This window comes from Octopus bimaculoides, chromosome 20 (assembly GCF_046866305.1).
Source record: "Octopus bimaculoides isolate indiv1 chromosome 20, ASM4686630v1, whole genome shotgun sequence".
Taxonomy (NCBI): Eukaryota; Metazoa; Mollusca; class Cephalopoda; order Octopoda; family Octopodidae; genus Octopus; species Octopus bimaculoides.
The window spans coordinates 15921659-15949629 of record NC_142947.1 but is presented as its reverse complement, the minus strand read 5'-3'; the positions used below and the strand labels follow the sequence as shown (position 1 = coordinate 15949629).

Here is a 27971-nt window from a genome sequence, read left to right as displayed (position 1 = left end):
AAAATTTGGTAAACACATGCTTTTGTATTAAATTGCAACTATAGACAAGATAAGAATTTAAAAAAGATTTATTGAAAAAAAGAACCTTGCTTTTGGTAAAAACATCTCAACATTTGGTGTTTTGTATTGTTTTTAAGATCACAAAAAAAAGGTTTCATTCTATTAATTCTAAGATTGAATTTTGCAAAGGTTAATTTTCATTTCTGATTTTATTCTTTAACTAAATAATCCAGTTTCAGTGTTTTCTTACATTATAATATTTTTATTTATATTTTTTTGTTCTTACATTGAAACTACCTACAGAATATGGGAACCCAAACTTAATTATCTCCATTGATCTAACAGACATAATGCATCATTGAAGGAAGTCTAATAATTCTAAAATATGCAACAGAGTCGTCAAGAAGGATTATACTTCTCCTCACCACATTATTTGTTTAAAAATTTTATCAACTCTTGTGGCAAACCATTTCATTATTTTTATTTTTTAGTTGTCGCCCTTAACCTTAAACATTGTTTACTTTTTCCTTCATACAGACATAGCATCCATTAATTTAACTTAGTTATTTAAGCTCCAATTAGTTTGAAGTTAACCAACATTAAATATGTCAACACTTGCTCCTTCATTAGATAAATGAAATTTATGCAATGTTTTTAATAAAATTTAAGAATTTACAATAAAACTGATAGGAAAAAAAAGAATTACTATTTTTAAATCTCACATGAGATATTCAGCAACAGTACTTTGTAGTAAAGATTGTTTGACAACATAACATGGCAGTCCTGGTTTACAGCAACATTCGTCCTAAAACAGGACTGCCATGTTATGTTGACAAACAATCTTTACTACAAGGGAAAAAAAGAATCCTTAAATATAAATTCCTCTTTTCCATCGAGTCCTGTGACCTACTGGACAGCTGCAGCACAGCTTGAAAGCTACAGAGTCACTTAATATATCCTTTCAAGAACACATTCATCTAAGTTACATTTAACCCATTAGTACATAAACCGGCCACATCAGGCCCAAATATTCTGTTTTATGTTCAAATTGGCCAGATCCAGCCTCTCACACCTACCCTACAATATTAGTCTAAAAATAGACAATTAGATCCTCAAAATCTCAAAGCTATGAGATGATCTGTGGTAAATTCAAAACAGTGTAAATAAACAGGCATTACACCTGATAGAATATTCTAAATGCTAAAGGGTTAAGGAAGACATGATTTCATGCAAGCCAATGAAAATTTGTTAGTTATACCTCCCTATACTCACAACTACATCTGACATTAAGCTGTACTTCCATGGTGTCTAATTTACAGACGGTTAGATTGACCCCAAAACAGACAGTGGTGGCAACTGAACTGCAGGTGTTACAACATAACACTGACTCAATCAAGTCTATGCTACTACCTAACTCCTAACTTGATAATACCATGCTGGAATGTTGTTCACTGCTTGAATAAAATGACGACAGAACATACACGATACACTTTTTCTAAATTCTAAAACAAACATTACTTTAAAATATTCTCTTTCAGGCAATTTTGTTCATAAGTATTTACAACAGAGCTGAAGTATAATGAACGAGGAAGCAAATTGTATCATGTGTGTGTGTTAGAAAACTAGACTAATTTATTCATACTATGGTTTCACAAAGGTATCAAAGTGGATATGTATCTTGCACATAAAATCATAAACATACATGTCTGTATATGTGTCGTGTAATACACACAAATGTATGAACATGTGAAGGCACATGGCTTAGTGGTTAGGGTATTCGGCTCATGATACTTGGTAGCGTGTAGTGTTCTTGAGCAAGACACTTTATTCAACATTGCTCCAATCCACTCAACTGGCAAAAATGAGTTGTACCTGTAATTCAAGGGCCAACCTTGTCACAGTCTGTATCATGCTGGATCTCCCTGAGAACTACATTAAGGAAATGAGTGCCTGTGGAATGCTCAACCACTTGCAGCACAGTAATTTCATGAGCAGGCTTTTGCATTGATTGAATCAACTGAAATACTCATCATAACCAACAGAGTGCCAGTTACGTATGTATGTTTATATATAATTCTAGCTGATATTTAAACAAAACAAGTGATTGGTAATTAATAGCACCAAACTAACAGCAGACAAGGGCATGTCTCTCACATACAAATATTGCTTTATCAAATCTACTGCATTTAAAACTACAAGGAGTAAAAGGCAAAACAAAACAACGTTTATCTCATGGAATATCAAGACATTGTTTCTGAACATTATTTGATAGACACCACATGCAGCTGCTGTCTCCAATCATAATAATTAAAAATACATCTTCAGTACCTAAAATTATAAAAATCCTAAGATCTGAAATACTTGGAGTAACTCATCCTTAGAACAATGATTTTTTTTTTCTGACACAAAGAAAGATCACTTTGTTTTACATAATGGTGTAAGTTTTGAAAATAAAGATATAACTTGGGAACTTAAAAGGCTTTTTTCTATATTAGCTGTAGCCAGCATTAGCCTTTACAAAGATGTGAATTCTACTTAGTATTAAATTTATTAAATCTTATAACATCCAAATTATTCCATTATTTTTTAATGGCATCAAAATTCATTCTGAATAATGCTTTATAGACACTCTTGCCAAAATTACTCAAGCAGAGTCATTTCTGGTCGCTATTGGCCAATACAAATTTTATTTGTCTTTATTGTTTTAACTATTTTGGCAATCTAGCATGAAACATCTGAATAAATTTCCACTACTAATGGAGAATTCTGAGCTGATTCGGTTGATGTTTTTTCATGAAATATTGAAATATTCAGTTTCATCGGTTACCAAAATGCTCTCACATCATTAAGTACACTCTGCATTGTACAACTGGTTTAACCATCAAGGCACATTTAAATTTTGCTGTCAAGTAAAAAGTTACTAACTTACAAATCTACCTAAGCTATTGCATTCCTTAGAGCATTATTTTTCAAAAATATTAACATTATCTTAAATAAAAACTACTAAATCTTTAAAAAATGTTTTTGCTTCGTAACTTTGCCAACACTGCACACACATTCGCACCCACCCACACACACATTCTGGAGTATTTTAAAATGTAACTTCGATAACATGATGTATTTGTGCTTTAGATAAAATCAATTGTCAGTTGACTGAATACTGTGAACCATCATCTGATAATTACTTTTTCAATTAAACTCACAACACTGAATCTTGTGAAACTATATTTCTGGAATATGTCAGTAAATACATACTCTGCTACAAATATTCTATATACACTTTGAATACCATTCCCTTATATATATATATATATATATATATATATATATATATATAAAAGGTTTAGATTTAGATTCAAAAATTGAATATGGTACTTATGTTTAGGCACCAGAATATAGTATGGTATGGTATTATATAAAAACCATTCCAAAAACTAGGTGATCAAAATAACCAAAATCCTTGTTGCTTATTTTGATTTTATATATATATATATATATATATATATATATATATATATATATATACTTCCTATATCTTTTTTACTTTTTAACTAGTATGTTACTTCATTAATTTTAACATTTTTATATTTATATTTTCAGATTTTTTTTTTTTTTTTCACTTGAGATGATAACATCTATTATTGTGATATAGAAATATCAAGCAATCTTTATAGGTCTTTACTTTCAGCAGTTACAGATTCAGGTTCTTGTGAGAGATACCAAAACAGAAATAGGTACACAGCAGCAATTATTACTAGGATTGAGAACACAACCAATATCACATCCTGCAATGAAAAAAAAAAAAAAAATCAAAAGGAGCATGGAGTATTCAGTCATAATGTCATATCATGTGAAAGACATTTTAAACAACTTTAGCCTACTTTTTGCTTATATAATAGGAATTTGGTAAGCTGGAACTGTGTGGAAATCCAGTGGAGGTACCATTCATGTTTTTGGGAGGTAAGCTTAATTTCTTGCCCACTTTAATACCACTATCTGGTCTTTAGATGACTTTAGTAGAGTGCAATATGCTGAAAGTACTATGGCCAGGCCTCCGGTTAGAAGATAACTTTCTCCTAGGATTGAACCATAAACAAAAGACATTTGACTGAGGTTAACCCTTTAATATTTAAACCAGCCATATCAGAATTCTTGAATCCAGTGCTCCAGCATGATCACAGTCTCATGACTGAAACTAGTAAAAGATTAAAGAATTCAGGTTTAAAGTGACTTAGGCACAACACTTGAAGCTATCAGTCATCATCATCATCATCATCGTTTAACGTCCGCTTTCTATGCTAGCATGGGTTGGACTATTTGACTGAGGACTGGTGAAACCGGATGGCAACACCAGGCACCAATCTGATTTGGCAGAGTTTCTACAGCTGGATGCCCTTCCTAACGCCAACCACTAAGAGAGTGTAGTGGGTGCTTTTACGTGTCACCCGCACGAAGGCCAGTCAGGCGGTACTGGCAACGGCCACGCTCGAAATGGTGTATTTTATGTGCCACCCGCACATGAGCCAGTCCAGGGGCACTGGCAACGATCCCCATTTTAATTTTCGTAAAAGTTTCCAAGTACCAATGAGGCTTTTTGGCACATCTTCAATTTTCCCCATTCATGAGAGGCGCCCAGCCATCATTCATCTGAGAGTCCATCTACAGAAAGTCCTCAGAATACATCAGTCAGCTTCTGAAAATTTATAAAATATGCAGAATATATCAGCCAGTTTCTGTCTTGCTCTCTTAGATGAGATGAATAATACTGAGAGACAGAAAAAGAATTCTTGCATTAGAGGGGAAACTTGGCTACCTCAGGTGAGAAGGGAGTGGAAAGAAAGAGAAGATGGTGAAGATGTAAAAGAGAGATGGGCAGGAGCCGTTCAACCAAGTTAGAGGGAGGTGTGTATATAGCAAAGGGGACAGGCTTTCAGTTTCCACCTACCAAATCCACTCACAAGGCTTTTGTTGGACTGAGACTAGAGTAAAAGACACTTGCCCAAGGTGCCACATAGTGGGACAACCTGGGACCATGGGGTTAAGAAGGAAGCTTCTTATTTCTTTATTGCCCACAAGGAGCTAAACATAGAGGGGACAAACAAGGACAGGCAAAGGGATTAAGTCGATTACATCGACCCCAGTGCGTAACTGGTACTTAATTTATCGACCCCGAAAGGATGAAAGGTAAAGTCAACCTGGGCGGAATTTGAACTCAGAACGTAACGGCAGACAAAATATCGCTAAGCATTTCGCCAGGCGTGCTAATGTTTCTGCCAGTTCACCGCCTCTTACCACATAGTTACACAGCTTCTTACCACATAGTTACACCTGTGCCTGGTTAAGGGATAAAAAGACATCACCTTACAGAAAAATACAATTACTTTGACAAAAAATTATTTCTTTCATGTTCACATGAAAATAAAAATGAAAAATAAAGACTACCATCGCCTCATGAAAATAGAGAAACCAAACTGATATAAATCTCTTACCGTAATTGGCATTGAAGATTTCTTTAGGTCACTTTTCTTTTTTACTTCTTTGTTATCCTTTTTGGCTTTTTTTAAATTTTCTTTACCTGGTGAAAATTGACAGAAAAGAAGAAATCATATTTTTATTTCCCAACTTCCTCATACAATTCTTAAGTCTTTCATTATTTCACTGGTTTCAGGTAGTGAGCAGGCGGACGCATTAGCATGCTTAATGCCATTTCATCTGTTTTTTTGTTTCAAGTTCAAATTCCGTCAAGGCCAACTTTACCTTCCATCTTTGGTAGGGATCAACGAAGTACCAGTTGATCACAGGCTTAATCGACTTAAACCCACCTCTGAAATTGTTGGCCTTGAGCAAAAAAATTCAAGCCATTAATCCAATGGTTTGGATGCAACAATGCTGTGTGTGGCATGACTTTTAAAAGTTTAGATGATAATATTAACCCTCAGTACTTAGTTTAGTCTTATTTAATCATTCTTTATTGTCAAACAAGCAATTCATGCTAAATAATCAGATATCTGCTTGTAGACCAGTGTAAACATGAATGTAGACACACACAAACACATCATCATCATTTAACATCCATATTCCATGCTGACATGGGTTGGATAATTCAACAGGATCTCATTAGCCAGAGTAGTGAATCATGCTCCAAGGTCAGCTTTGACAAGGCTTCTATGGCTGATGGCCTTCCTAACACCAACCACTTTACAGAGTGTACTGGATGCTTTTTATATGGCACCAGCACCAGTGAGGTCACCAAGTAACTCACACGACAAAACCCTGAGACATAGTGAGAGTGCAGTATTGATGGAGGTGGCTTCCACTAAGGTCAACTTTGACTTTCATCCTTTTGGGGGTTGATAAAATTCATACCAGTTGTGTACTGGAGTCAATGTAATCAACTTATCCACTTCCCCAAAACTTGCTGGGCTTGTGCCAAAATTTGAAACCAAAATTAAGAAACAAGTTAAAGTAGTGAACTGGCAGAATTGTTAGTCCATCGGGCAAAATGCTTAGCAGCATTGTATCCATCTTTACGTTCTGAGTTCAAATTCTGTCAAGATCCACTTTGCCTTTCATCCTTTCAGGGACAATGGGATCAGTATCAGTCAAGCACTGCAGTTGATCTAATCAACTCATCCCCTCCCCCAAATTTTAATGGCCTTGTGCCTAAATTTAAAACCAATATTACTTTGGCTTATAAGGCAGCAAGATGGTAGAATCATTAACACGCCAAGCAAAATGCTTAGCAGTATTTAATCCATCCTTAGATTCTGAGTTCAAAACAAAGAAACCAAAAGAACATGTTAGAAGAGGCTTTTGTGAATATTATTTACCAACTTGTTTTCGGTGTTGTTCTCCAGCAGAAAGGTGACTTGCTTGTGAATCTTTTTTCGCCATGATTTTAGCTACAAGAACAATTTCCAATCTACAAAATACAAAATTCTGCAAGAAAAAGATTAATAGTATGTATTGTCTGACTTTTAAAATGGTAATCCATTCCGGTTATTATACCATGACATCCAAGCACTTTCAGCACAAACTTTCATTAATGCATTATGCTTTTTTGCTTTTTGTTATACATCATCATCATCATCGTCATTTACGTCCGCTTTCCATGCTAGCATGGGTTGGACGATTTGACTGAGGACTGGTGAAACCAGATTGCTACACCAGGCTCCAATCTGATTTGGCAGAGTTTCTACAGCTGGATGCCCTTCCTAACGCCAACCACTCAGAGAGTGTAGTGGGTGCTTTTACGTGCCACCGGCACGAAGGCCAGTAAGGCGGTACTGGCAACGGCCATGCTCAAAATGGGGTATTTTGTGTGCCACCCGCACAAGAGCCAGTCCAGAGGCACTGGCAACGATCTCGCTCGAAAATCCTTACACATGCCACGGGCACAAGTGCCAGAAAGGCGACGCTGGGCACAGGTGCCATCCCGATTTCGCTTTCGCTTTAGCATATATCATTATTACTAGTACACTATAATCTGACTTTGAAACAAGGCCTTAATAGCATTTTATAAACTAACTACCAGTTCACCACATTAAGTGGGTTGAGGCAAATTAGTGTGGCAGCATTTTGTCCATCTTCACATTCTGGATTCAAATTCCACTGAAGTTAACTTTGCCTTTCATCTTTTCAGGATAGATAAAAAAAGGTACCTGTTGAGCACAGGGGTTGGGGGTTTGACTTAGCCCTTCCCTTGAAATTGCTGGCCTTGTGCCAAAATTTGAAATCAAAGAAGATTTAAATAGAATCTAGAGAATTTGATGATTTCTGTAAGACTGCATTTTCTTAGTAATAGAATAAGTTCTGTTGAATAAAAATATGTGATGCTCATGTTTCTTTTTTTAAAAAACATTTGCAGTCCCTTAGACCAGGATTTTTCAAACTGTGGTCTGCGGACCACAGGGGGTCCGTGAACAGCAAATACTTTTTATGGGCAATTTGATTTTATATGTTTTTTAATTGAAATCTTTTAATTGACAATAAACCTATTTGTTAAATACTGTTAAATAAATAAATGTAAAAATATCTGTTATTTTAAGCAAATATTTATGTATAAATTTCATAAGCGTTTATAAGGGGGTCCCTAAGGTAAAGCTTGAAATATAAAGGGGTCCGCAAGTCAAAAAGTTTGAAAACCCCTGCCTTAGACCCACTGAGGAGATGACAAGGGATCAAGACTCCTGGCAATTTGCTGTTCTTGAGAAGACACATCAAGCTAAGTAAAATTGCAGCCAACCAGACATACAGGCATGTCCATTATGGCTATGCCCCCCACTCCCTTTCCCAGCTGAGAAGTCTTTGTCTTGCAGTACCAGTGCCATGTAAAATGCACTTGTGTCAGTGCCTCGTAAGATGCACCTGTGACAGTGCTACATAAATGCATCCATGCTAGCGGCATGTAAAATGCACCCTGCACACTTTGTACAGCGGTTGGCATTAGGAAGGGCATCCAGCCACAGGAAACACGCCAAGACAGACAATTGGAGTTTGGACAGCTCTCCAGCTGGCCAGCTCCTATCAGACCATACAACCCATGCCAGCATGGCAAACGGACATTAAACAATGATGATGATTTGCAGCAAAAGCTAAATGGATTGGTATCAACTTGAAGGAGAAACCAGATCATAGCATCTTTGTCTATTTTATGGGCAATATTTCCTCTAAGCTGAATGTGTACATATGTTTTACAAATTTGTGCACACAGGAAAACAGAAAAAAAATGTGCAGTCGTAAAGTTTGCAAAATGAAATCAAATTTTTTATTTGGTCATGGTTACTTGCATGGTTGTGCACATATTTCGCAAAGAAAGATAAAATTTGCACGCAAGCAATTTTTTGTGCACACTCAGCAAAGAGTTGCATGCAAATTACATTATAATCTCACTTTGAAACAATAATATAAGTATGCTTATTGGTTAATTTAGTCAACCAAATTTCTGACCTTATACCTATGTTAGGAAAAAAATCATTATGAAGATGTCTACAGAGTTGTTGGTTGCAATAAGAATAACTTGATGCAAGCATGTAATCAAATAGTTCTGGGTCTGATTCCACTGTGCAATTCCTAAACTTTAGCAAACCAATCCTATGAGTAAATAAAAACTGTGCAGAAACCTACCACACATACATACACACGAGCGTGTGTATATGTGTGCATGCTTGTATAAGTCAGTCAAAAAGCTTTAAGGTACGTATTTCCTAAAAGGAGAGATATAAACCATTAGGTAAACTCAACCATTTGAGAACTAAATATAAACAAAATGAGTACCAGATTAAGTACTGAACTTGACATAGTAACTAAAACCCTTGGTACCTCACCATATCCGCCATGCAATGATTGAAACCTGTGAGGTATAAAGTAAATTTTTGTATTGGAGGATTATAATTAATTGAACTGAGTGCATTATAGTACAGGTACTTATTTAATTTACTACTGGATTGATAAAAGGGAAAAATCTTCCCAGACAGGATTTGAACGCAGAATTTAAGAGAACAAAATTAAATACATGATAAGGCATTTAGTTCGGTTTTTCATCATTTTTATGAAGTCATCACATCCAGTTGGGCAAAACTAAGTATACAATTAGAGATTTTTTAAAAGCTTTAGGAAGTTCATACCTTCAGAAATTATAGCAAAAAACGAGAATAAGTTTCCAACTTTTTTCTACAAACGTCTCATATAAATTCAAATTCAGCTATTTTCTACAAATGTCTCATAAAACTGGCCTTATTAAATATATCTAAAAAAGAAAATAGTAAACAAACCTAATATTGGATCGTTAACTCTTTTATGTTGTCGCTGTTAACTTTTTAAATCTCAGCTGGAGTAGCGAATCTCTCTGAATGTGGATAGTTATTACAGCTCTTGGTACGTGGCTTTTCGCGACCCACCACTCATCTTTTGGAACCAAGAGCCACGTGTATCTTAACTTTTGTACAAGAACGTATGTGTGTGTATGTGTGTGTCAGTTACCCAAACATAACACACTTCAATGAAATTTTGAAATATTAGCGATTTTTTTTCCATTTAGTATTGTGATATAGAAAAATTGATGTAGTATCGATTTAAATTGAGATGGAAGTAATTAAGATCTTTCTGGGATTGTTAAGGGCATTGGGGATAAAAATGAAGTGAAAAATGGATTAAAACTGAACGAGACTCTCCATAATAGCTACACCTGTTAAAAACAGTAGTTTGGTTTCAGCTAATATTCTACACTGGCTGGAACGTCTTCGATCAAAGGTTTTCTCGATAGAGTATGAACCGAAGCTAAACAACAATAACTAAATGAGGGAAGCTACGAAGGTTCATTTGATCTGCTAGAAACAATAGTAAAATCTTCCTTAGATTACACCCTTCCGTATTAAAATATAAAAGATACATCAAATATAGATGAAGAAAAGATAAGATGGTCACATTTGCAACGCTTTTGATCAAAGGGCTCCTCAAGCAGGGCTGACTTACAGATAAACAACCGGGCCTCGGGAATCAATTGACGAGGAGCCGAACCCCACAGCATTTATCGCACAATGTAAACACGAAATAATGCAAACGGGAGAAATTGATTCTTAAAGTTTCAGAAGACCAATAATTAAACGTAACTAAAATATAATCAAAGTAACATTTTTTAGAAACTGAACGAGCATGTTAAATTTAATTTTTAACCGTATTCTTTGAGATTATGTATAAATAATATTATGAAATATTTAGATATTCTCTCCATCGATTTCTCAAATATCCAAAATTTTTTCAAAATATTAAAGCTAAAACTTCAATATTTTATGGAATACAACTCATATAAAAGGGGAATTGGATATAACACACATACATATACATAAAATGTAAATGAAATACACACACACACACACACACAATAGAGAAATGTAATATGCCTTCAAATATTAGATACATCAAGAAAACTTGCCACGTATGTAAAATATAAAAATAATAGATTAGTTATGCACATAAAGCTGCAGAGAAATTTTAAAATCACGCACTACAACTCTAATGAAAAGGGGCGAGTGTAGTTCACAAATAAATCAATAGGGATAAATGAATCGTATAATTAATTACCTTTTTTTTATAATTATTGTCAAGTAGGTAAAAAAAATATCTAAGGGAGAAGGGAAATCACTCTGATAGTTTTGGAAAGGATAGGGTAAGTTAACGAATTACTTAAGAAGTTAGACATGCATTTACATTCCAGTATCAGAAGAAAAAAACTTATCATTGAAACTGGTTGTCATTATTCTTTATAATTTCATTTTTAAAACTGGCCTTTGTCAGTTCTAAGCATGGCTGGGTGGTTAAGATGATTGATTTGCAGTCACTTGGTTTTGTGTTCAGTCCTACTGCGCGGCACCTTGGGCCGACTAATGTCTTGTGAGTGAATTTGGTAGACAGAAATTAAATGGAAGCTGTTTGGTCAAAGACCGTCAGAAAGTACTGGGGTCGATTTGTTCGACTAAACCCTTCTCAAACAATGCCTAGCGTTGACTGAAACAAGTATAAGATACAGGATATAGTATCTATCCAATATACTGCTGGGAGGGTACCCAATTATTGTTACACTAGTGTTATACCAAGTGCAATAAATGGGAGCGGGTAAAAGGGGTGGTTTTTTACCCTAAATTTATATATCAATTAGAAAATGGAGGATAATATGCTGAACCCAACGACTTGCAGCAGACAGTGTATCCCGTTGAATTCATTAACTTAATTCATAACTAAAGTGACAAAAAACCCCCACAAAGTACAGGTGTTTATGACAAACCATGTTATATTGACAACCGGGTTTACAAATAAAAGTACATAAGGGATTAGAAAATGAACATAATCTTAATCTTACAGTTGTTTCGGCCTAGCGTTGGCATGCCCCATTCTATCCGAATAGTTCCTGCCGGAGTAATTATCTGCTGAAATGGGGGTACATGCACGATTCGCTAGGCCTCTTCAGAGATTCACAAAGAATTCCATACAAATATAAAGAGATAAAAACAAAAGTGAAATAGAAACAAAAAACAAAAATAAAAATAAGGGTACAGCAAGAATAAAATAAAAAATAAATAAATGAAAAATGAAAATATAACATATAGAAAATATAAAAATATAAGGCACACAAAAAGCCTACAAACAGTACATGAGGTCATACAAATAGCTATAGACACTCCAATTCAAGATCATATATATATATATATATATATATATATATATATATATATATATATATATATATATATATATATATATGTGAGTAGTGAAAAATTTATAAAAAATAAATAAGTAAATGAGTGGAAATCGAACCGGTGAGTGTGTTAAGTGATAAGGCACTACAAGAGAATGACTCTCCCCAGACACACCAATATATATTTTTTTTCTTTTCTTTTTTTATCTGTTTGACTGCGTCCAAGCTGGAGCACCGCCTTTAGTCGAACAAATCGAATTATACTTTGTAAGCCTAGTACGTATCCTATCGATCTCTTTTGCCGAACCGCTAGGTTACGGGGACACCAACATCGGTTGTCAAGCGATGGTGGGAGGACAAACACAGGCACACACATACGACGGGCTTCTTTTAGTTTCCGTCTACCAAATCGACTCACAAAGCCTTGGTCGGCCCAAGGCCATAGTAGAAGGTGCCACATATATATATATATATATATATATATATATATATATATATATATATATATATATATATATATATATATATGTATATATCGTCAGCGCATCATATATCCGTAAAAGAAGCGCATTCTTGAGCATAGGGTAGTAATGTATTTATATGTAGTTGAGTAAATCCGGGCATATAAGGTTTCACATTCATAAAGGGCTTAGCCTCTTTTACGAGTCTGACGAGACGTCCATGGGGCTAAGCCCTTTATGGATGAAAAACCATTGGTCACTCTATGACCGGACATATACTTAATTGCAAAATGTATGTATGTATGCGCGCATGTAACCGAATAGTGTAAGATATGGATTCAACGAATCGTGCGGCTTCCATAGTAAGCTGCTCTTGAGACTCAGGTATCAATCCATGTAGTGATCAGTTACATACAAAGTTGTGCAATGTCAAGAATCCGTGTAACTGAAAATCTTGAAAATCCTAAAAACACGAGCGATAAGATTATTCAGTGAGGTGTATATAAGTTATCTACCTATCTAGCTAGCTATTATCAAGATAAATAGATAGATAGTGCAATCGTGGCTGTGAGGTAATTAATAACTTTGCTTCCCACCACATGGTTTCGGGTTCAGCCCCACTGGGTGGTACGTTTCGACAAGTGCTTTGCGAGTGGATTTGATAGATGGAAACTCAAAGAAGCTCATTGAAAAAACATGTTTGTGTGTGTCTTTCCCAGCCAGAGTTGGTTTGTTTACGTCCTCATCACTTAGAGGTTCGGTAACAGAAACCGATAATATAAGTGCCAGGTTCAGTAAGTGGGTACTACTAAAACAGCGCGGACCCGAACGCGCAGTCGCGCGTCCGCGCTAGCTAGTCTTGAGTGGTCGATCCTAACCCTAACCCTATCCCTAACCCTAACCCTAACCCGCGTGTGCAAATGAATACGTGTTTAGGGTTAGGGTTAGGATCGACCACTCACGACTAGCTAGCGCAGACGCGCGACTGCGCGTTCGAGTCCGCGCTGCTTTAGTAGTACCCAATAAGTGTTGGAGTCGATTTGTTTGATCAAACCTTTCAAGGTGGTGCCCCAGCATAACCAGTCCAATGACTGAAACAAGTAAACGATAAATAAATACACACACACAAAGTATTTAACGTTTATAGTAGATATTAAACAGGGTTAATTGAGCTGTTTCTCCAGAGATTGAAAGGCATTATGAGTAACCTTAATCGATTATCGAAATTAATGGCTTCTCACCAGAAGTGTGTACATCAATTTAACCAATGACGGAGAAACAAGCAGCTAATTTGTTTAATAAACTCAATAATTACAGGAGCTTCAGAAAATTGGGTCTAATTTGCAAATGAGAAGTCGACGGGGAGTTCAGCCTGCACAGTATCCTGGTAGGGTATAGTATATGTAACTTATATAGTAGATATATACACAAGGCTGATTTAGCTATTTCTCCATAAATTGAAAAAATTATAAACTTTCGATATTTTTTTCTGTAGACAGATAGATAGATAGATAGATAGATAGATAGAAACAGAAAAAAAAAAGTAACACACATACGTACAAGTTTAGCGTAAAGTACGTCAAGACATGCAACTATATGTATGAGTATACGTACATAAAGCTAAAACACAGGTCTGCACATGCATTGCCTCCCAAATACTTGCATATATACATACAAACATGCTCAACTTCCCTATTGACGTTGTTGAGATTCTAATCAAGGACCCTTGGGTCCAGGTTAGAAACTGGTTCTTTCTCCTAAGAAATAAAACTAAATAATCCTTTCTGCTATAGGCACATTGCCTGAAATTTAGAGAAGAGGCTAAGTCGATTACATCGACTCCAGATCTCAACTAGTACTTATTTCATCGACTCGGAAAGGATAAAAGGAAATGTTGACCACGGGGAAATTTGAACTCAGAACGTAAAGAAGGACGAAATGCTGCTAAGAATTTTTGTTCGGCGAGCTAACGAGTCTACCAACTTACGTAAATATATTGCTCGTTCGAGTCTTGTTGTTTTCAATCGTCAGTCGCTTACCCTCCAATGATCGAAACCTCAAACGAAAAATGATTCGTGAAGTTCTAGTTTGCAAAAGAATACAATATATCATTCTACTTTGAATATTGAGTACTCTTTCTCTTTCTTCATCATTCATGTTTGCACACATATTCACAAACATGCATATACTACGTACGTACGTATGTATGTATGCATGCATGTATCAGATAATACGAAAAATATATGCCGAAAAATATTTCCATCATTTCCCCTAAAAATCCTCTAAAATCTGCCTTTAGTCTACCTTAAGATATGCCAGGCACACCAGGGAAGTAAAATTGCTCAAAGTTCAAAGAATGTGTCTTTTAAACATTGAGTAAATAATTTCTATTTCATTTCTATTTTCAGTAAAAGGTAAACTGAAGAAGAGGATTGCTGTTTCACTAACTATAAACCTAAACCTTTATGAATTTTAATCCATTCATTTATATATTTCAGTGGACTATATCACTTCCACGCCCCCTCGCTAAAAATATTGTGTGATAGAAAAAAAAATAATAAAGCAACATAGATAAAAAAAAAAAAAAAAACACTAAGTGAAACTTACACTGTAAAAGAGAGAGTATACGTAAATCTGTAGTTAACACGCACCTGAAGTATCTATGACAACAAATCTTTAGGAAGAACCTCTATGAACTCACAGAGTTACGGGACCTTAATGTGAATCTCCTGTCAGCAGAAGTGGCTTCGATAAAGTACGGCGATGGCCGAGTAAGTGAATTATATTTTGTTAAACATTTTACAATATCTTCATTTTATGTACATATATTTATATATATATATTTTTTGTTATTGTATGGCAGTTGTTATTATAGAATAGTGTTTTATTCTTTATATTATGTTAGGAAAGCATAATCGTATAACCCAATTTAGACGAACATACCTGTGAGTAGAACAATGTTTATTACACCTGTGTAGAATAGTTTTGTTATTTTCAAAACGTAATTAGCTAGGCTTCAGTTTGAGACCAACACAAAGCTTATATATATATATATATATATATATATATATATATATATAATATTAGGTACAAAATCCAAAATTACAGGTAAAAACTCAATTAAAATCATTTATTGTGCTTTTAATTACTAATTTTTCTATGTGACAGTGGATTTTCATCGATGAGTTCATGAACCTTGGTTCTTTTCCCTAAAACTATACATATATATATATATAGGTGAAGGTAAAGAAAACGGACACCACCCATTATATAAATATATATGTGTATAATTATATATATTTGAAGATATAACAAATATGAATATACTTTAATTATATCATTTAATTCATTTACTGAAATGGGTCGAACGTATTTTGATGATTCAGTTTGACAAAATACCACTCCTCCTAAATATATCAGCGTTTGTCGATAATTCTGTGTTGTTTTTAGATTAAATTCGGTTCGGCGAAAGAGACCGATAGAATAAGTACTAGGCTTACAAAGAATAAGTCCTGGGGTCGATTTGCTCGACTCAAAAAGTCGGTGCTCCAGCATGGCCGCAGTCAAATGACTGAAACAAGTAAAAGAGTACTAAAATTTGTTGTGACATTCTTCGAGTTTTCTCTGTTTACCACCAGAGGGCCACTAACATGGCTGTCTAACATCATTGTTTGGGTTCCCCTAAACATCAAGTTGTTGAGAAACCACTGATGGTTTGTGGCTATCATATTCAGATAAGCGTGATGTTGTTTGTCCTTCTTCAAGATTAATTTGTAGGAAGAAATTGTATCAGCCGTGCAAACTGACAAACACTAGTCAATGAATGAGCTGCGTGTGGTGTCTATTTAAGAGCTATATTACTCTGCATTTACAAGAGGTTAAGTGTTTTTATTAGTGTCATGACGTTGACTGCTATTGACTGAATTAGAAAATATAAACAGAAACCAAGATAAAATTGAGACTCGAACGTGATTAAATTTTCAAAGGAAACAAATAAGATTGCTTCAGTTACTCCCTTTACTCTTTTACTTGTTTCAGTTATTTGACTGCGGCCATGCTGGAGCACCGCCTTTAGTCGAGAAAATCGACCCCAGGACTTATTCTTTGGAAGCCTAGTACTTATTCTATCGGACTCTTTTTGCCGAACCGCTAAATTACGGGGACGTAAACACACCAGCATCGGTTGTCAAGCGATAGTGGGGGGGACAAACACAGACACACACACATACACACATATATATATATATGTATATATACATACATACATATACACGACGGGCTTCTTTCAGTTTCCGTCTACCAAATCCATTCACAAGGCTTTGGTCGGCCCGAGGCTATAGTAGAAGACACTTGCCCAAGGTGCCACGCAGTGGGACTGAACCCGGATCTTTTTTAAAACGGGGCCACATTTTTCATTAATGTTTTACGTAGTGTTTTTGGTACCGAAAGACTTTCAAACTTTGTATACTTATCTATTTTGTGTTATAGAACAGAAAAATATTTTTGTATTCGAATTTATTTCATGTAAAAAATTGTCTTATTTCGATAATTTCAACCAATCACTGACAAGTATTCAGTTGTTTATATTTACTCCTTTGGCTGATTAAGCGGTTTAAAGCGTATTTAATTTCCATAGCTTCGTTTTGCTTTTTTCTTTTTAAATTTGCTGTTTTACCCTAACCCTAACCCTATCACCGATAGAATTGTTTCAGAATCGTTTGTTTATGTAGTCGGCACTTAATGTATATCGGCTGAATGGACGTCAGTGATTGGTTGAAATTACAGAAATACGACAACTTTAACATGGAATAACTTAGGGATTTCTTTTTTTTTTAAGAAGACTAAGAGAAAAAGATGTTTTATATGACACATTCTACCAGTGTTCCAAGTTTCAAAGTGTTTCGTTAATGAAAAATGTGGCCTCCGTTTTAAAAAAGATCCCTGAACCCGGAACCATGTGGTTGGTAAGCAAGCTACTTACCACACAGCCACTCCTGCGCCTATTTAAATTATACATTTAACAATATTGTTTGCTTGGGAGTTGCGCTGAAATGCTATTTTTCGAGGGTTTACATGCTGTGTTTCTTGCTTCGTCACCCGTACCAGAATCTGGCAGGGGTCACTGTTGTATTGGATCAAGTACTGTAACGGTTATTATTAGATATAAATATTTGAAGTACTGGTTTCTTTAGAGAATTTGATGAAGTTCGCTTTGGTATTGTACTGTTATTCAAGTTTGTATTTTACTTAGCGAACATTGCATACATATGTATGTATGCACGTGCAGACTACATACATACGTATATGTGTATGTGCGTGCAAACATACATAGATGTCCGTAGTGTACATACACACACACACATATTCTTTTGTTTCAGTCATTTGACTGAAAAATTACCCTTATTCCTTGTGAGCCTAGTACTTATTCTAACGGTTTCTGTTGTCGAACCGCTAGTTTACAGGGACGTAAACACACCAACATTGGTTTTCAAGCGATGGTGGGGGTATTCTAACGGTTTCTGTTGTCGAACCGCTAGTTTACAGGGACGTAAACACACCAACATCGGTTTTCAAGCAATGGTGGGGGACAAACACAGACACATATATAGACACACACACACAAGCAATTTTTTATTGTTTTACTTTTTTCAGTCATGTCACTGCTGCCATATATATATATATATATGTATACATACATACACGTATATATACCATGTGGTTGAGAAGCAAGCCTGCGCCTATATATATATATATATATATAAATATATATATATATACATATATATTGTGTGCGGGTGTGATCGATAGGAAAAGTACCAGACTTTAAAAAAGACTTTCAAATAGGTACTGGCCAAAGTCTAATGGCTATAGCAAATAAAAGAATATACACACACACATACACACACACACACACATATACATACATACATACAGCTAATTGTGACATTACTGTTACAATTGGTTTCTCGTTCTATGTTAAATTTATTCATATCCAACAATACTTGAAGGTGTGAAAACGCACACAGCTTTAATGTCACTGCATAATGATTTCTCATGGAATACTTTCTCTAAACTGCTTGGGGATGGGAGCTGTGGGAAGCTGGAACACCCAGGCCGATGCTCCTTGACAAAGGCATTGACTCAAAACACAGCACTCTTATTCATTGCATTAGATCTTGTATTCTAAAGAAGTGGGAATTACATCATCATCATCGTTTAACATCCGCTTTCCATGCTAGCATGGGTTGGACGATTTGACTGAGGACTGGTGAAACCAGATGACAACACCAGGCTCCAATCTGATTTGGCAGAGTTTCTACAGCTGGATGCCCTTCCTAACGCCAACCATTCTGAGAGTGTAGTCGGTGCTTTTACATGTCACCCGCACAAAGGCCAGTCAGGCAGTACTGGCAACAGCCACGCTCAAAATGGTGTATTTTATGTGCCACTCGCACAAGAGCCAGTCCAGGGGCACTGGCAACGATCTCGCTCGAAAATCCTACGAAGGCCAGTCAGGCGGTACTGGCAACAGCCACGCTCAAAATGGTGTATTTTATGTGCCACCCGCACAAGAGCCAGTCCAGGGGCACTGGCAACGATCTCGCTCGAAAATACTACGAAGGCCAGTCAGGCGGTACTGGCAACGGCCACGCTCAAAATGGTGTATTTTATGTGCCACCTGCACAAGAGCCAGTCCAGGGGCACTGGCAACGATCTCACTCAAATTACATTATAATAAATTTATATTTATAGGTAGAGTATCTAAGTTGAAGTTAATTTAGTGGTGTCTTTACTTCTCCTAACTATACATTTAAGGGATTTGAACCCACTACTACAGGCAAGCAAAGTATCAGTTAATGCTATTCCTAAGAGCATTAACATGATAATTATAATGATAGGAAGTACCACTGAAATTAGAATATAGACTGCTTTGGGTCATTATTAAGTTAGAATTACTCTCCAGCACACTTACTTTATTGACAGCAAATAACCCCACTTTTATATGCCTGATGGAATTAAGTTCCTTTTAATCCTTTTCCTTGCTTTGTACTTGAAATAATAAAAATTGTTGATTATGTTTAGAGATGTAATTGTGACAAGTGCCAACATTGGAGGTTTAATATTGTTGATGTTAAGCTTTAAAGGATTATTCTATAGTAATTTTATAATCCTATTATGTGAATGATTATATGTTTATTTTATTATAATAATTATGAAGAGATAACTACATTAAAATTTGATGGAATTATTCGAGATAATCAAATTAGAAACCACTTAGCTTTAGTTGTATGTCTATTCAACTTCGCATTTCTTGACATAAATAGATATATGAAGCTCACACATACACACCACTTTTTTTTTTTCCTAATTTACCTAATTTCATTGTTCTCAAAAACCTGTTATATTCTTTCATCTACATATTTTACACACCATTGACCCTGATGTTTGCATAACCTATTTATTCTTCTTGATACTTTAGTGCTGTAGATATTTTCTAGGAGTTAATATATACATAAAAATTGAGCTAGGAATGTCAGACTAAGTTTGAAATAAACTGACTAGTTTGTCTGGGTTTCTTATTATAAAGTACTTATTGTTTTTTTTTTGTTTTTTTTGACAATATCTTTACTGCTTCATTCTTATGTTCAGTCTTGTCTGGATTGATTTTTTTTCTCTTTCTGTGTTCATTGATTTATTACTAAATATACTTGAATCAATTCAAAACAACACTATCTTCTCTTACAGTAAATGATTCTGAGCCTTGAATTTATCATTATAATCATCACTATTATTAATATAAGTTGTACTAATTAAAATTCAAGTTATCAATCTGGTTATATTAATCAGTTAGTCACATTTTGGTCATTTCCTGGTTGCTGACTATCTTACTTGTAGCACATTTTGACAATTATGTCTTTCTCCTGTTCCCGTTAGACATATGTCTCTAGGTTTTTATGCTATATCATTATAACCTTTTTGTATTTAGCTGGTAACATTTTCCAAGCTTTTTATTGCAATGAAGCTCACTGAAGCATACAATGTACACTTGGGCCAAAGATTTTTCAACTTGAGTGACATCAGTTTGTGTCTAGTGATGCTGAAAAATTGTCAGATTCACAACAGTAATCCATAATAAGTTTAGAAGATTAATGCAATAAAATCAATCTCAAACTGTGACAAGAAAGATTAACTCAACATGCCTTTATATTATATAAAGACATCAGTATCATGAGGCAGCATAATTGAAAAGTAAAGGTTGAAAACGTAGGAGGTTACTCTTGAGTATAGAAGGCTGCAGCAGATACTGTATTACTGTTATCCTGTTATAATTATCAAATGAGATTAGAGTGAATTCTAGCAAAATTACACCACAGATTCTTGTGTATAGTAGCAAAGATCTTTTCAACTTACGGTAATGTCTTTAGAACCTCATTAAGACATTAATATTTGAAACCAAATATATTTTGAAGTTATTTAATCCATCTATGAAGGTGGTGTTAAGGCCTCTATATTCTCTCTCTCTCTCCAAAATAGACCAGGTGTCTGGCATGATAGATTTTTTCACTCATCCTCAACATTTCAATGTGCTTTACTTTTCTTTTATAAACTTTTGTGGATTAACTTTCACCAACACAGACTACCACAAGTCGCCTTGGATTCTGGATCTTACCCTTTTATTACAATATAACCTGCAACCTCTTTTCACTATTCGATTTACTCCTTCCCTAAAATTGCTGGCCTTGTGCCAAAACTTGAAACCATTTTTATTGAGGCAGCAAGCTGGTAGAATTGTTACCACACCGCACAAAATGCGTAGTGGCATTTCTTCTGGCTTTATGCTCTGAGTTCAAATTCTGTCTAGGTTTGACTTTGCCTTTTTGACCTTTCAGGATCGACGAAATAAGTATCTGTTGAGCAATGGGTTTGATGTAAGCAACTAGGCCCCCCTCCCTCAAAATTTCAGGCCTTGTGCCTGCAGTAGAAAGGATTATTATTGTTATAGTTGTTGTGACCAGCAGAACCCATGGAAATTCTATTTTAATAAATGTTCTTATTTCCACTTTGTTGATTTGATCTTCATATCACTGTTTCATTCATCATTATCATTGTTTAATGTCCTCCTTCCATGCTGGCATGGGTTGGACAGTTTAACAGGAGCTGACCAGGCAGGAGCCTGCACCAGACTTCTGTGTCTGTTTTGGCATGGCTTTTTTACGGCTGGATGCCCTTCCTAATGCCAACCACACCGCACAGTGCAGGCAAGGTCAGCTGGATGTCCTTCCAAATGCCAACCACTTTACAGTGTGGAATGGATGCTTTTTAAGTGGCACCTGCACTGGCAGGGTCACCAAGTAACTTTGCAAGACAAGAAATCTTTGAGAAAGGATGGGGCATTGGAAGAGGTGATCTTGTGCCAGATGATGAATGGTTCAAGTGTGACAGAGAGACAGAAACAGATGTCTTGCTGTAGAAGAGGTACATGGTTATCCATCCAGAAAGAGAGAGAGAGAGAAAGTTAACAAGAAAGAGGGCAGAAACAGATGTGCTGCTGTAAAGGAAATGTATGGTTAGGAGATACAAAGATTTTGATTATATGTTCAATATAATCAAAATTTATTTTTTATTGTCTAATTTCTTGTAGAAATCCTGAAAGGAAAACCAAAGATGCTCAGCTTCGAGCTGTAATGAACCAGCAACTGAAAGACAGTGGTGAAAGAGAAAAGTGAGTAATTATAGCAAATCCTTTTACTAGTGTCAATCATTTAATGGTAGCCATGCTGGAGCATTAATGCAAACGTTTTAATTATTAACCAGTTTAATAGTAGAATTGGCTTAATAATGAACTAGAGCAGTCAATATTGGAAACACTGTGAGATGGAGTGTGGAATATGGGTGAGTTTCTAGTAAGTTGCATACATTATCGAGATTAGACTCTTAGCTGAAGTGAGATGACAAAGGACTGAGATACCTGGCACCTTGCTGTACTCAAGAAGACCCATACTCCACAGCAAATGTGTCAAGGCTGCTTCCCTTGGTGAAGAAGACTGGCCTGCAAGACTCCTGCACCAGTGCCATGTAAAAAGCACTGATGCTAGTGCCATGTAATAGTGCTCGTGTGGTGCCACGTTAACTGCACTCAGCACACTCTGTAAAGTGGTTGGCATTAGGAAGGCGATAGAAACCAAGCCAAACTAGACTGGAACCTGGTGCAGCTCTTGGGCTTGCCAGCTCTGGTTAAACCAATAAGAACTGGGGTCAATTTGTTCAACTAAAACCTTTCAAAGCAGAGCCTCAGTATAGCTGCAGTCCAATGAATGAATCAAGTAAAAGATAAAAGGAAACTAGTTTTAGATGGTCTGGTCATTCAAACCATTTTTATAAATTCATTCACGTTTGCAACACTAGGCTGGCAGTAGTTCTATATAATTCAGAATTATTTCATTTTCTTGCTGTACACACTAGTATTCAGATTATTCTGTTAAATGTAATGCTTATTTATTCAATTGTTTTGAATTAATCAAGCATTATCTCACAGCTTTGAGACTTTTATGATGTGATTGCTTATTTTTAGAATGTTATTGTTGGGTAAATGTTATAGATCAGCTCTAGCTGGTTTGAACATAAAACAAGTAGAATATTTGGGCCAGAAACGGCCAGTTTAAATGCTAAAGGGTTAAAGCTTGGAAAAGCACTTCCTTGAAGTCAATTACATTAATCCTCCATTAAAGAATGCCACTGATTAGATGTCAGACAACTTTATTAATTACATAATAATCATCATTCATCTTCATTATTATATAACAACATTTTCCCATACTGCTATGTCTTGGATGGTTTGAAATGAATAGATAAGCCACTCTGCAGGGTGGTTGGTTTTAGGAAGGGCATCTATCTGTAAAATCTGTACCAAAACAGATACAGAAGTTTAGTGCAGTCTTCTACCTGGCCAGCTCCTGTCAAACCATCCAACCCATTGAACAATGATGTTGAGACAAGCCAGAGGGCTGTGCCAAACTCCAATGTCTGCTTTGGCATGGTTTCTACAGCTGGATGCCCTTCCTAATACCAACCACTTCACAAAGTGAGTGTAGAGGATGTTTTTTTTTTTTATGGCACCAGCACTAGTGAGGTCACCAAGTACTTGCAAGACAAGACTCGCTCAACTAAGTGGGGTACAATATTGAGGGATGAGAAAGCTAGATGTGGGGACAGGAGCAGGTGTCTTGCAGATGTGGTGCATACATGTCTTGCCCATCTGAAAAGAGAAAGAGATGCATGGTCAAGGTACAAGGTGAATATCATCATCATCATCATTATCATGAATTAACGTCCGTTTCCTATGCTGGCATGGGTTGGGCTGTTTTGACCAGAGCTGGCAAGCCGGAGAGCTGAGCTAGGTTCCACTCTGATTTGGCATGGTTTCTATGGCTGGATGTCCTTCCTAGTACCAACCACTTTACAGGATGTGTTGGATGTCTTTTACGTATCACCAGTACAGATTTCTTTTATGTGTCAGCAGAACAAGTGCCTTTTACATGTCACCAGCACAGGTGTCCTTTTACATATCACCAGCACTAACCTTGACAGGCTTTTACACAGCTTCCATCTAACAAGTTCGCTCACAAGGCAGTGGTTGACTCAGGTCTATAGTAGAAGACACATGTCCAAGGTGCCACAAGCTTGCAAAATAAGCTTGACCACACAACCATCCGAATATGTCACTAAAATGGATGAAAATGTTTTGCTTTGAAATTACACCACTTTAAATTAAGTTGCTTTACTTCATTATGATTTTCATAATCTTAAAATATTTTTTGTGTTTTGTGGGGTCTTCTTTGTTTTGTTAGTTTTTTGTTTTATTTATTTATTTATTGTCTAATTTATCTTGTAGAAATCCTGAAAGGAAAGCAAAAGATGCTCAGCTTCGAGCTGTAATAAACCAGCAACTGATGGAGAGCGGTGAAAGAGAAAGGTAATTATGGCAAATTCTTTTACTGGTTTCATTCAGTTAGCAGTGGCCAAGCTGGAGCATTAATGTAAATGTTTTAATTATTAGCCAGTTTAATAGTAGAATTGGCTTAATAATGAACTAGAGCAGTCAATATTGGAAACACTGTGAGATGGAGTGTGGAATATGGGTGAGTTTCTAGTAAGTTGCATACACTATCGAGATTAGACTCTCAGCTGAAGTGAGATGACAAAAGACTGAGATACCCAGCACCTTGCTGTACTCAAGAAGACCCATGCTTCCCCTGGTGAAGGGGAAGATTCCTGCACCGGTGTCATGTAAAAATCATCATCATCATCATCGTCGTTTAACGTCCGCTTTTCATGCTAGCATGGGTTGGACGATTTGACTGAGGACTGGTGAAACCAGATGGCTACACCAGGCTCCAATCTGATTTGGCAGAGTTTCTACAGCTGGATGCCCTTCCTAATGCCAACCACTCAGAGAGTGTAGTGGGTGCTTTTACGTGCCACCAGCACGAAGGCCAGTCAGGCGGTACTGGCAACAGCCATGCTCGAAATGGTGTATTTTATGTGCCACCCGCACAAGAGCCAGTCCAGGGGCACTGGCAACGATCTCGCTCGAAAGTCCTTACTCATGCCGCGGGCACATTTCATGAAGTGTGATTAATAGTCAGTCACTTGACTTTTCCTAATCAAATACATTCATTGAAAGTAATTTAATTTTGGTATCTCTTTTTTCTTAATTTCAGGTTAAAGGAGTTATTAAGAACTCGATTAATTGAATGTGGATGGAGGGACCAACTGAAAGCACATTGCAAAGGTTAGTATTACAGTGTAAATGATTACTTTTCATTCTTTCCTGTTCTTCACCATTTTAGTCTAGCACTGTAACATTTCTGCTAACTAATGATAATTATAATAATAATGATAGTAAAGGGTTAAACTTCCTTTGGTCATGAATGACCACGGGATTGCACCTAGAAAGTTCACCTCTGAGGCACAAGTCTGAGCAAGGTGGTTTATGGAAGACCAGCAGTCGCCCATGCATTGTGATCCTCTGTGTTATATTTCAACTATAACTAATATCAGAACAATAAAATAAAATATCAGCTATACATTAATGCCGATTCAGTTGCTAAAACTCTTCTGTCATATATTTGAGACTACATTACAATGTCAGAAATCAATGTTATATTGCAATTTATATCCTTATTTTTTTGTTTGTTTGTGTGCTTGTTTTTCAGACATAGTGAAGAAAAAAGGACTTGAATGTGTAACGGTGGATGATTTGGTCACACAGATAACACCAACTGGTCGAGGTATGTTTGTGTCTCTTCTACTGCAATTGTGCATCATAGTCCTGGTCGTTGGCAGTGCCATGTAAATGGCACCCACCCGTGAATCATAATCATGGTCATTGCTGCTGTCACGTAAAAGCCCCCATTACACTCCTGGAGTGGTTGGTGTTGGGAAGGGCATCCAGATGTAGAAACCATGCAAAATCAGACTGGAACCTGGTGCAGCTCTTTGGCTCATCAGCTCCAGTCAAACCATCTACCCCATGCCAGCATGGAAAGTGGACATCAGATGTTGATGTCCACTTTGCACTCATTGTCTTTCCTATTAATGTAAAACTCTGTGTAACATCATCATTTTAACATCCATTTTTCCATACTTGCATGGGTTGGATAAAGTTTGGGGCAAATTTTCTACAGCCAGATGCCATTCCTGTTACCAATCCTCACCTGTTTCCAAGCAAGGTAATATTTCTTCACCGCCAACTGTGTTCATGTGAAATATTGGAAATAAATGACAATGACAGTCATTTGCAACTATCACACAATGTCAAGAAAAGGAGAGACACACAACAGGCTTCTTTCAATTTTCTGTCTATCAGATCCACTCACAAGGATTTGGTCTGCTTGGTGCTATACTAGAAGACACTTACCCAAGGTGCCACGTAATGGGACTGAACTTGGAACCATGTGGTTGGTTAGCAAACTTCTTAACCACACAGCCTTGTCTTGCACCTCATTTGATCTGTCCATATTCAATCTCTCTACCATAAGCCATTATCACTTTACCACTCTTCTATCATCAATCCCTTGTCTTGATGCCTGTTTAGTGAGGAATATGACAACAAATCTGTCCATACACTGACCAGTACCCTGACCCTTCTCCACTACTGGTCATCATACTCTCTCTCTCTCCGAGTGACTCTTTATTAACATGTACCATCATCCATCTCTAATAGTTATTAGCTCTCTCCATCTCTGTCTCTCTCGCTATCCCATCACCCACTACACTATAAAGTGGCAGCATGTGTTAGGAAGGGCATCCAGCTATAGAAAACATATCAAAATAATGGAACCTGTGTGCAAGACATTACCTTCTGACTCCTCTAAGATGTCAGTTACTCTGAATAAGAGCAGCGAGATGACAGAAACGTTAGCACGCCGGGCGAAATGCTTAGCGGTATTTCGTCTGCCGTTCCGTTCTGAGTTCAAATTCTGCCGAGGTCAACTTTGCCTTTCATCCTTTCGGGGTCGATAAATTAAGTACCAGTTTACGCACTGGGGTCGCTATAATCGACTTAATCCGTTTGTCTCCTCTATGTTTAGCCCCTTGTGGGCAATAAAGAAATAAGTAACTCTGAATAAGAGCTGACTTAGATTATGATGGTCTGTCTGTCTGTCCGAGCCATCCCTGTATAGAAAAATGAACAATAAAATGATAACAATATACTCTGTTAAATATTTTTTCCTTTTTTTACTTCAGCTCTTGTTCCTGATGATGTTAAACGAGAACTCCTTCAACGAATTCGAACATTCCTTTCACAACAAACCCCTAATATGTGGTAATGATACTAAATTCCATGGCATACTGAACGATGTCGTTTTCAGCAAAATGATGACAAAAGAAACGATACAAAACCAATTGGTGACAGCAATAAAAATGCCCATATTTTTTAGAAACAAATCTAAATACCATTTTTTTTTCCCTCTCTTTCTCCCTGCTCAGTTTTTCTTATGTTGTATTGTCATTCATTTCCCTTTGCAGCCTCAACAGTATTCTTTCATCTTCTCATAGTTCTACACTGCAAGGACTTTCCATTATATTGAAGAGAGTAATTTACTTTAACCCTGTACATGTATTATAATTAATAAAATCTTCGTGGACTGCATTATTTTTGTTTAGAAATGTTTTTTCCTTTTCTTTGTGTCATTAGACAGAAAAGCGTTGACTTCTGATCTTGACCAGGTAGCTATGAGACTAAAACATAGCGAGACACACACACACACACATTGTGTTTTCCATCACAACTAATAACATATTTCACAATT

At 36.3% G+C, this 27971-nt stretch overlaps 2 protein-coding genes across 8 annotated transcripts; one reads left to right on the top strand and one right to left on the bottom strand.

The window, feature by feature from the left end:
- Positions 1–50: 50 nt before the first annotated feature.
- LOC106879104 (uncharacterized) lies at positions 51–15432 on the bottom strand. 7 transcript variants are annotated; one of them, XM_089338093.1, is made up of 5 exons: positions 15262–15283; positions 11858–11959; positions 6831–6902; positions 5490–5575; positions 51–3785 (listed from the first exon to the last, which is right to left on the bottom strand). In XM_089338093.1, exons 2-5 carry the CDS (start codon positions 11880–11882, stop codon positions 3669–3671), a joined length of 300 nt encoding a protein of 99 aa, XP_089194219.1. In that variant the 5' UTR covers positions 11883–11959; positions 15262–15283; the 3' UTR covers positions 51–3668. The 7 variants fall into 7 exon arrangements, with proteins under 7 accessions (XP_089194219.1, XP_089194221.1, XP_089194220.1 ...); XM_089338095.1 differs by lacking the exons at positions 11858–11959; positions 15262–15283 and adding an exon at positions 15306–15432 and having other exon boundaries at positions 6831–6939; XM_089338094.1 differs by lacking the exon at positions 11858–11959 and having other exon boundaries at positions 6831–6939; positions 15262–15375.
- LOC106879099 (transcription and mRNA export factor ENY2) lies at positions 15287–27811 on the top strand. The gene is made up of 6 exons (XM_089338092.1): positions 15287–15425; positions 22298–22378; positions 24548–24628; positions 25377–25447; positions 25872–25946; positions 27406–27811. Exons 1-6 carry the CDS (start codon positions 15418–15420, stop codon positions 27486–27488), a joined length of 399 nt encoding a protein of 132 aa, XP_089194218.1. The 5' UTR covers positions 15287–15417; the 3' UTR covers positions 27489–27811.
- The last annotated feature ends 160 nt before the right edge of the window (positions 27812–27971 follow it).

Bases quoted from the DNA above. Each gene is read 5' to 3' on its own strand.
- LOC106879099 (XM_089338092.1), top strand. The intron at 22,379-24,547 runs GTGAGTAATTAT...TTTATCTTGTAG, and splicing joins GACAGTGGTGAAAGAGAAAA to AAATCCTGAAAGGAAAGCAA. The intron at 25,947-27,405 runs GTATGTTTGTGT...TTTTTACTTCAG, and splicing joins GATAACACCAACTGGTCGAG to CTCTTGTTCCTGATGATGTT.
- LOC106879104 (XM_089338093.1), bottom strand. From the start codon at position 11,882: ATGCCAACGCTAGGCCGAAACAACT. The intron at 5,576-6,830 runs GTAAATAATATT...AATTTTCACCAG, and splicing joins ACAACACCGAAAACAAGTTG to GTAAAGAAAATTTAAAAAAA. The intron at 3,786-5,489 runs GTAAGAGATTTA...TTTTCATTGCAG, and splicing joins AATCTTCAATGCCAATTACG to GATGTGATATTGGTTGTGTT.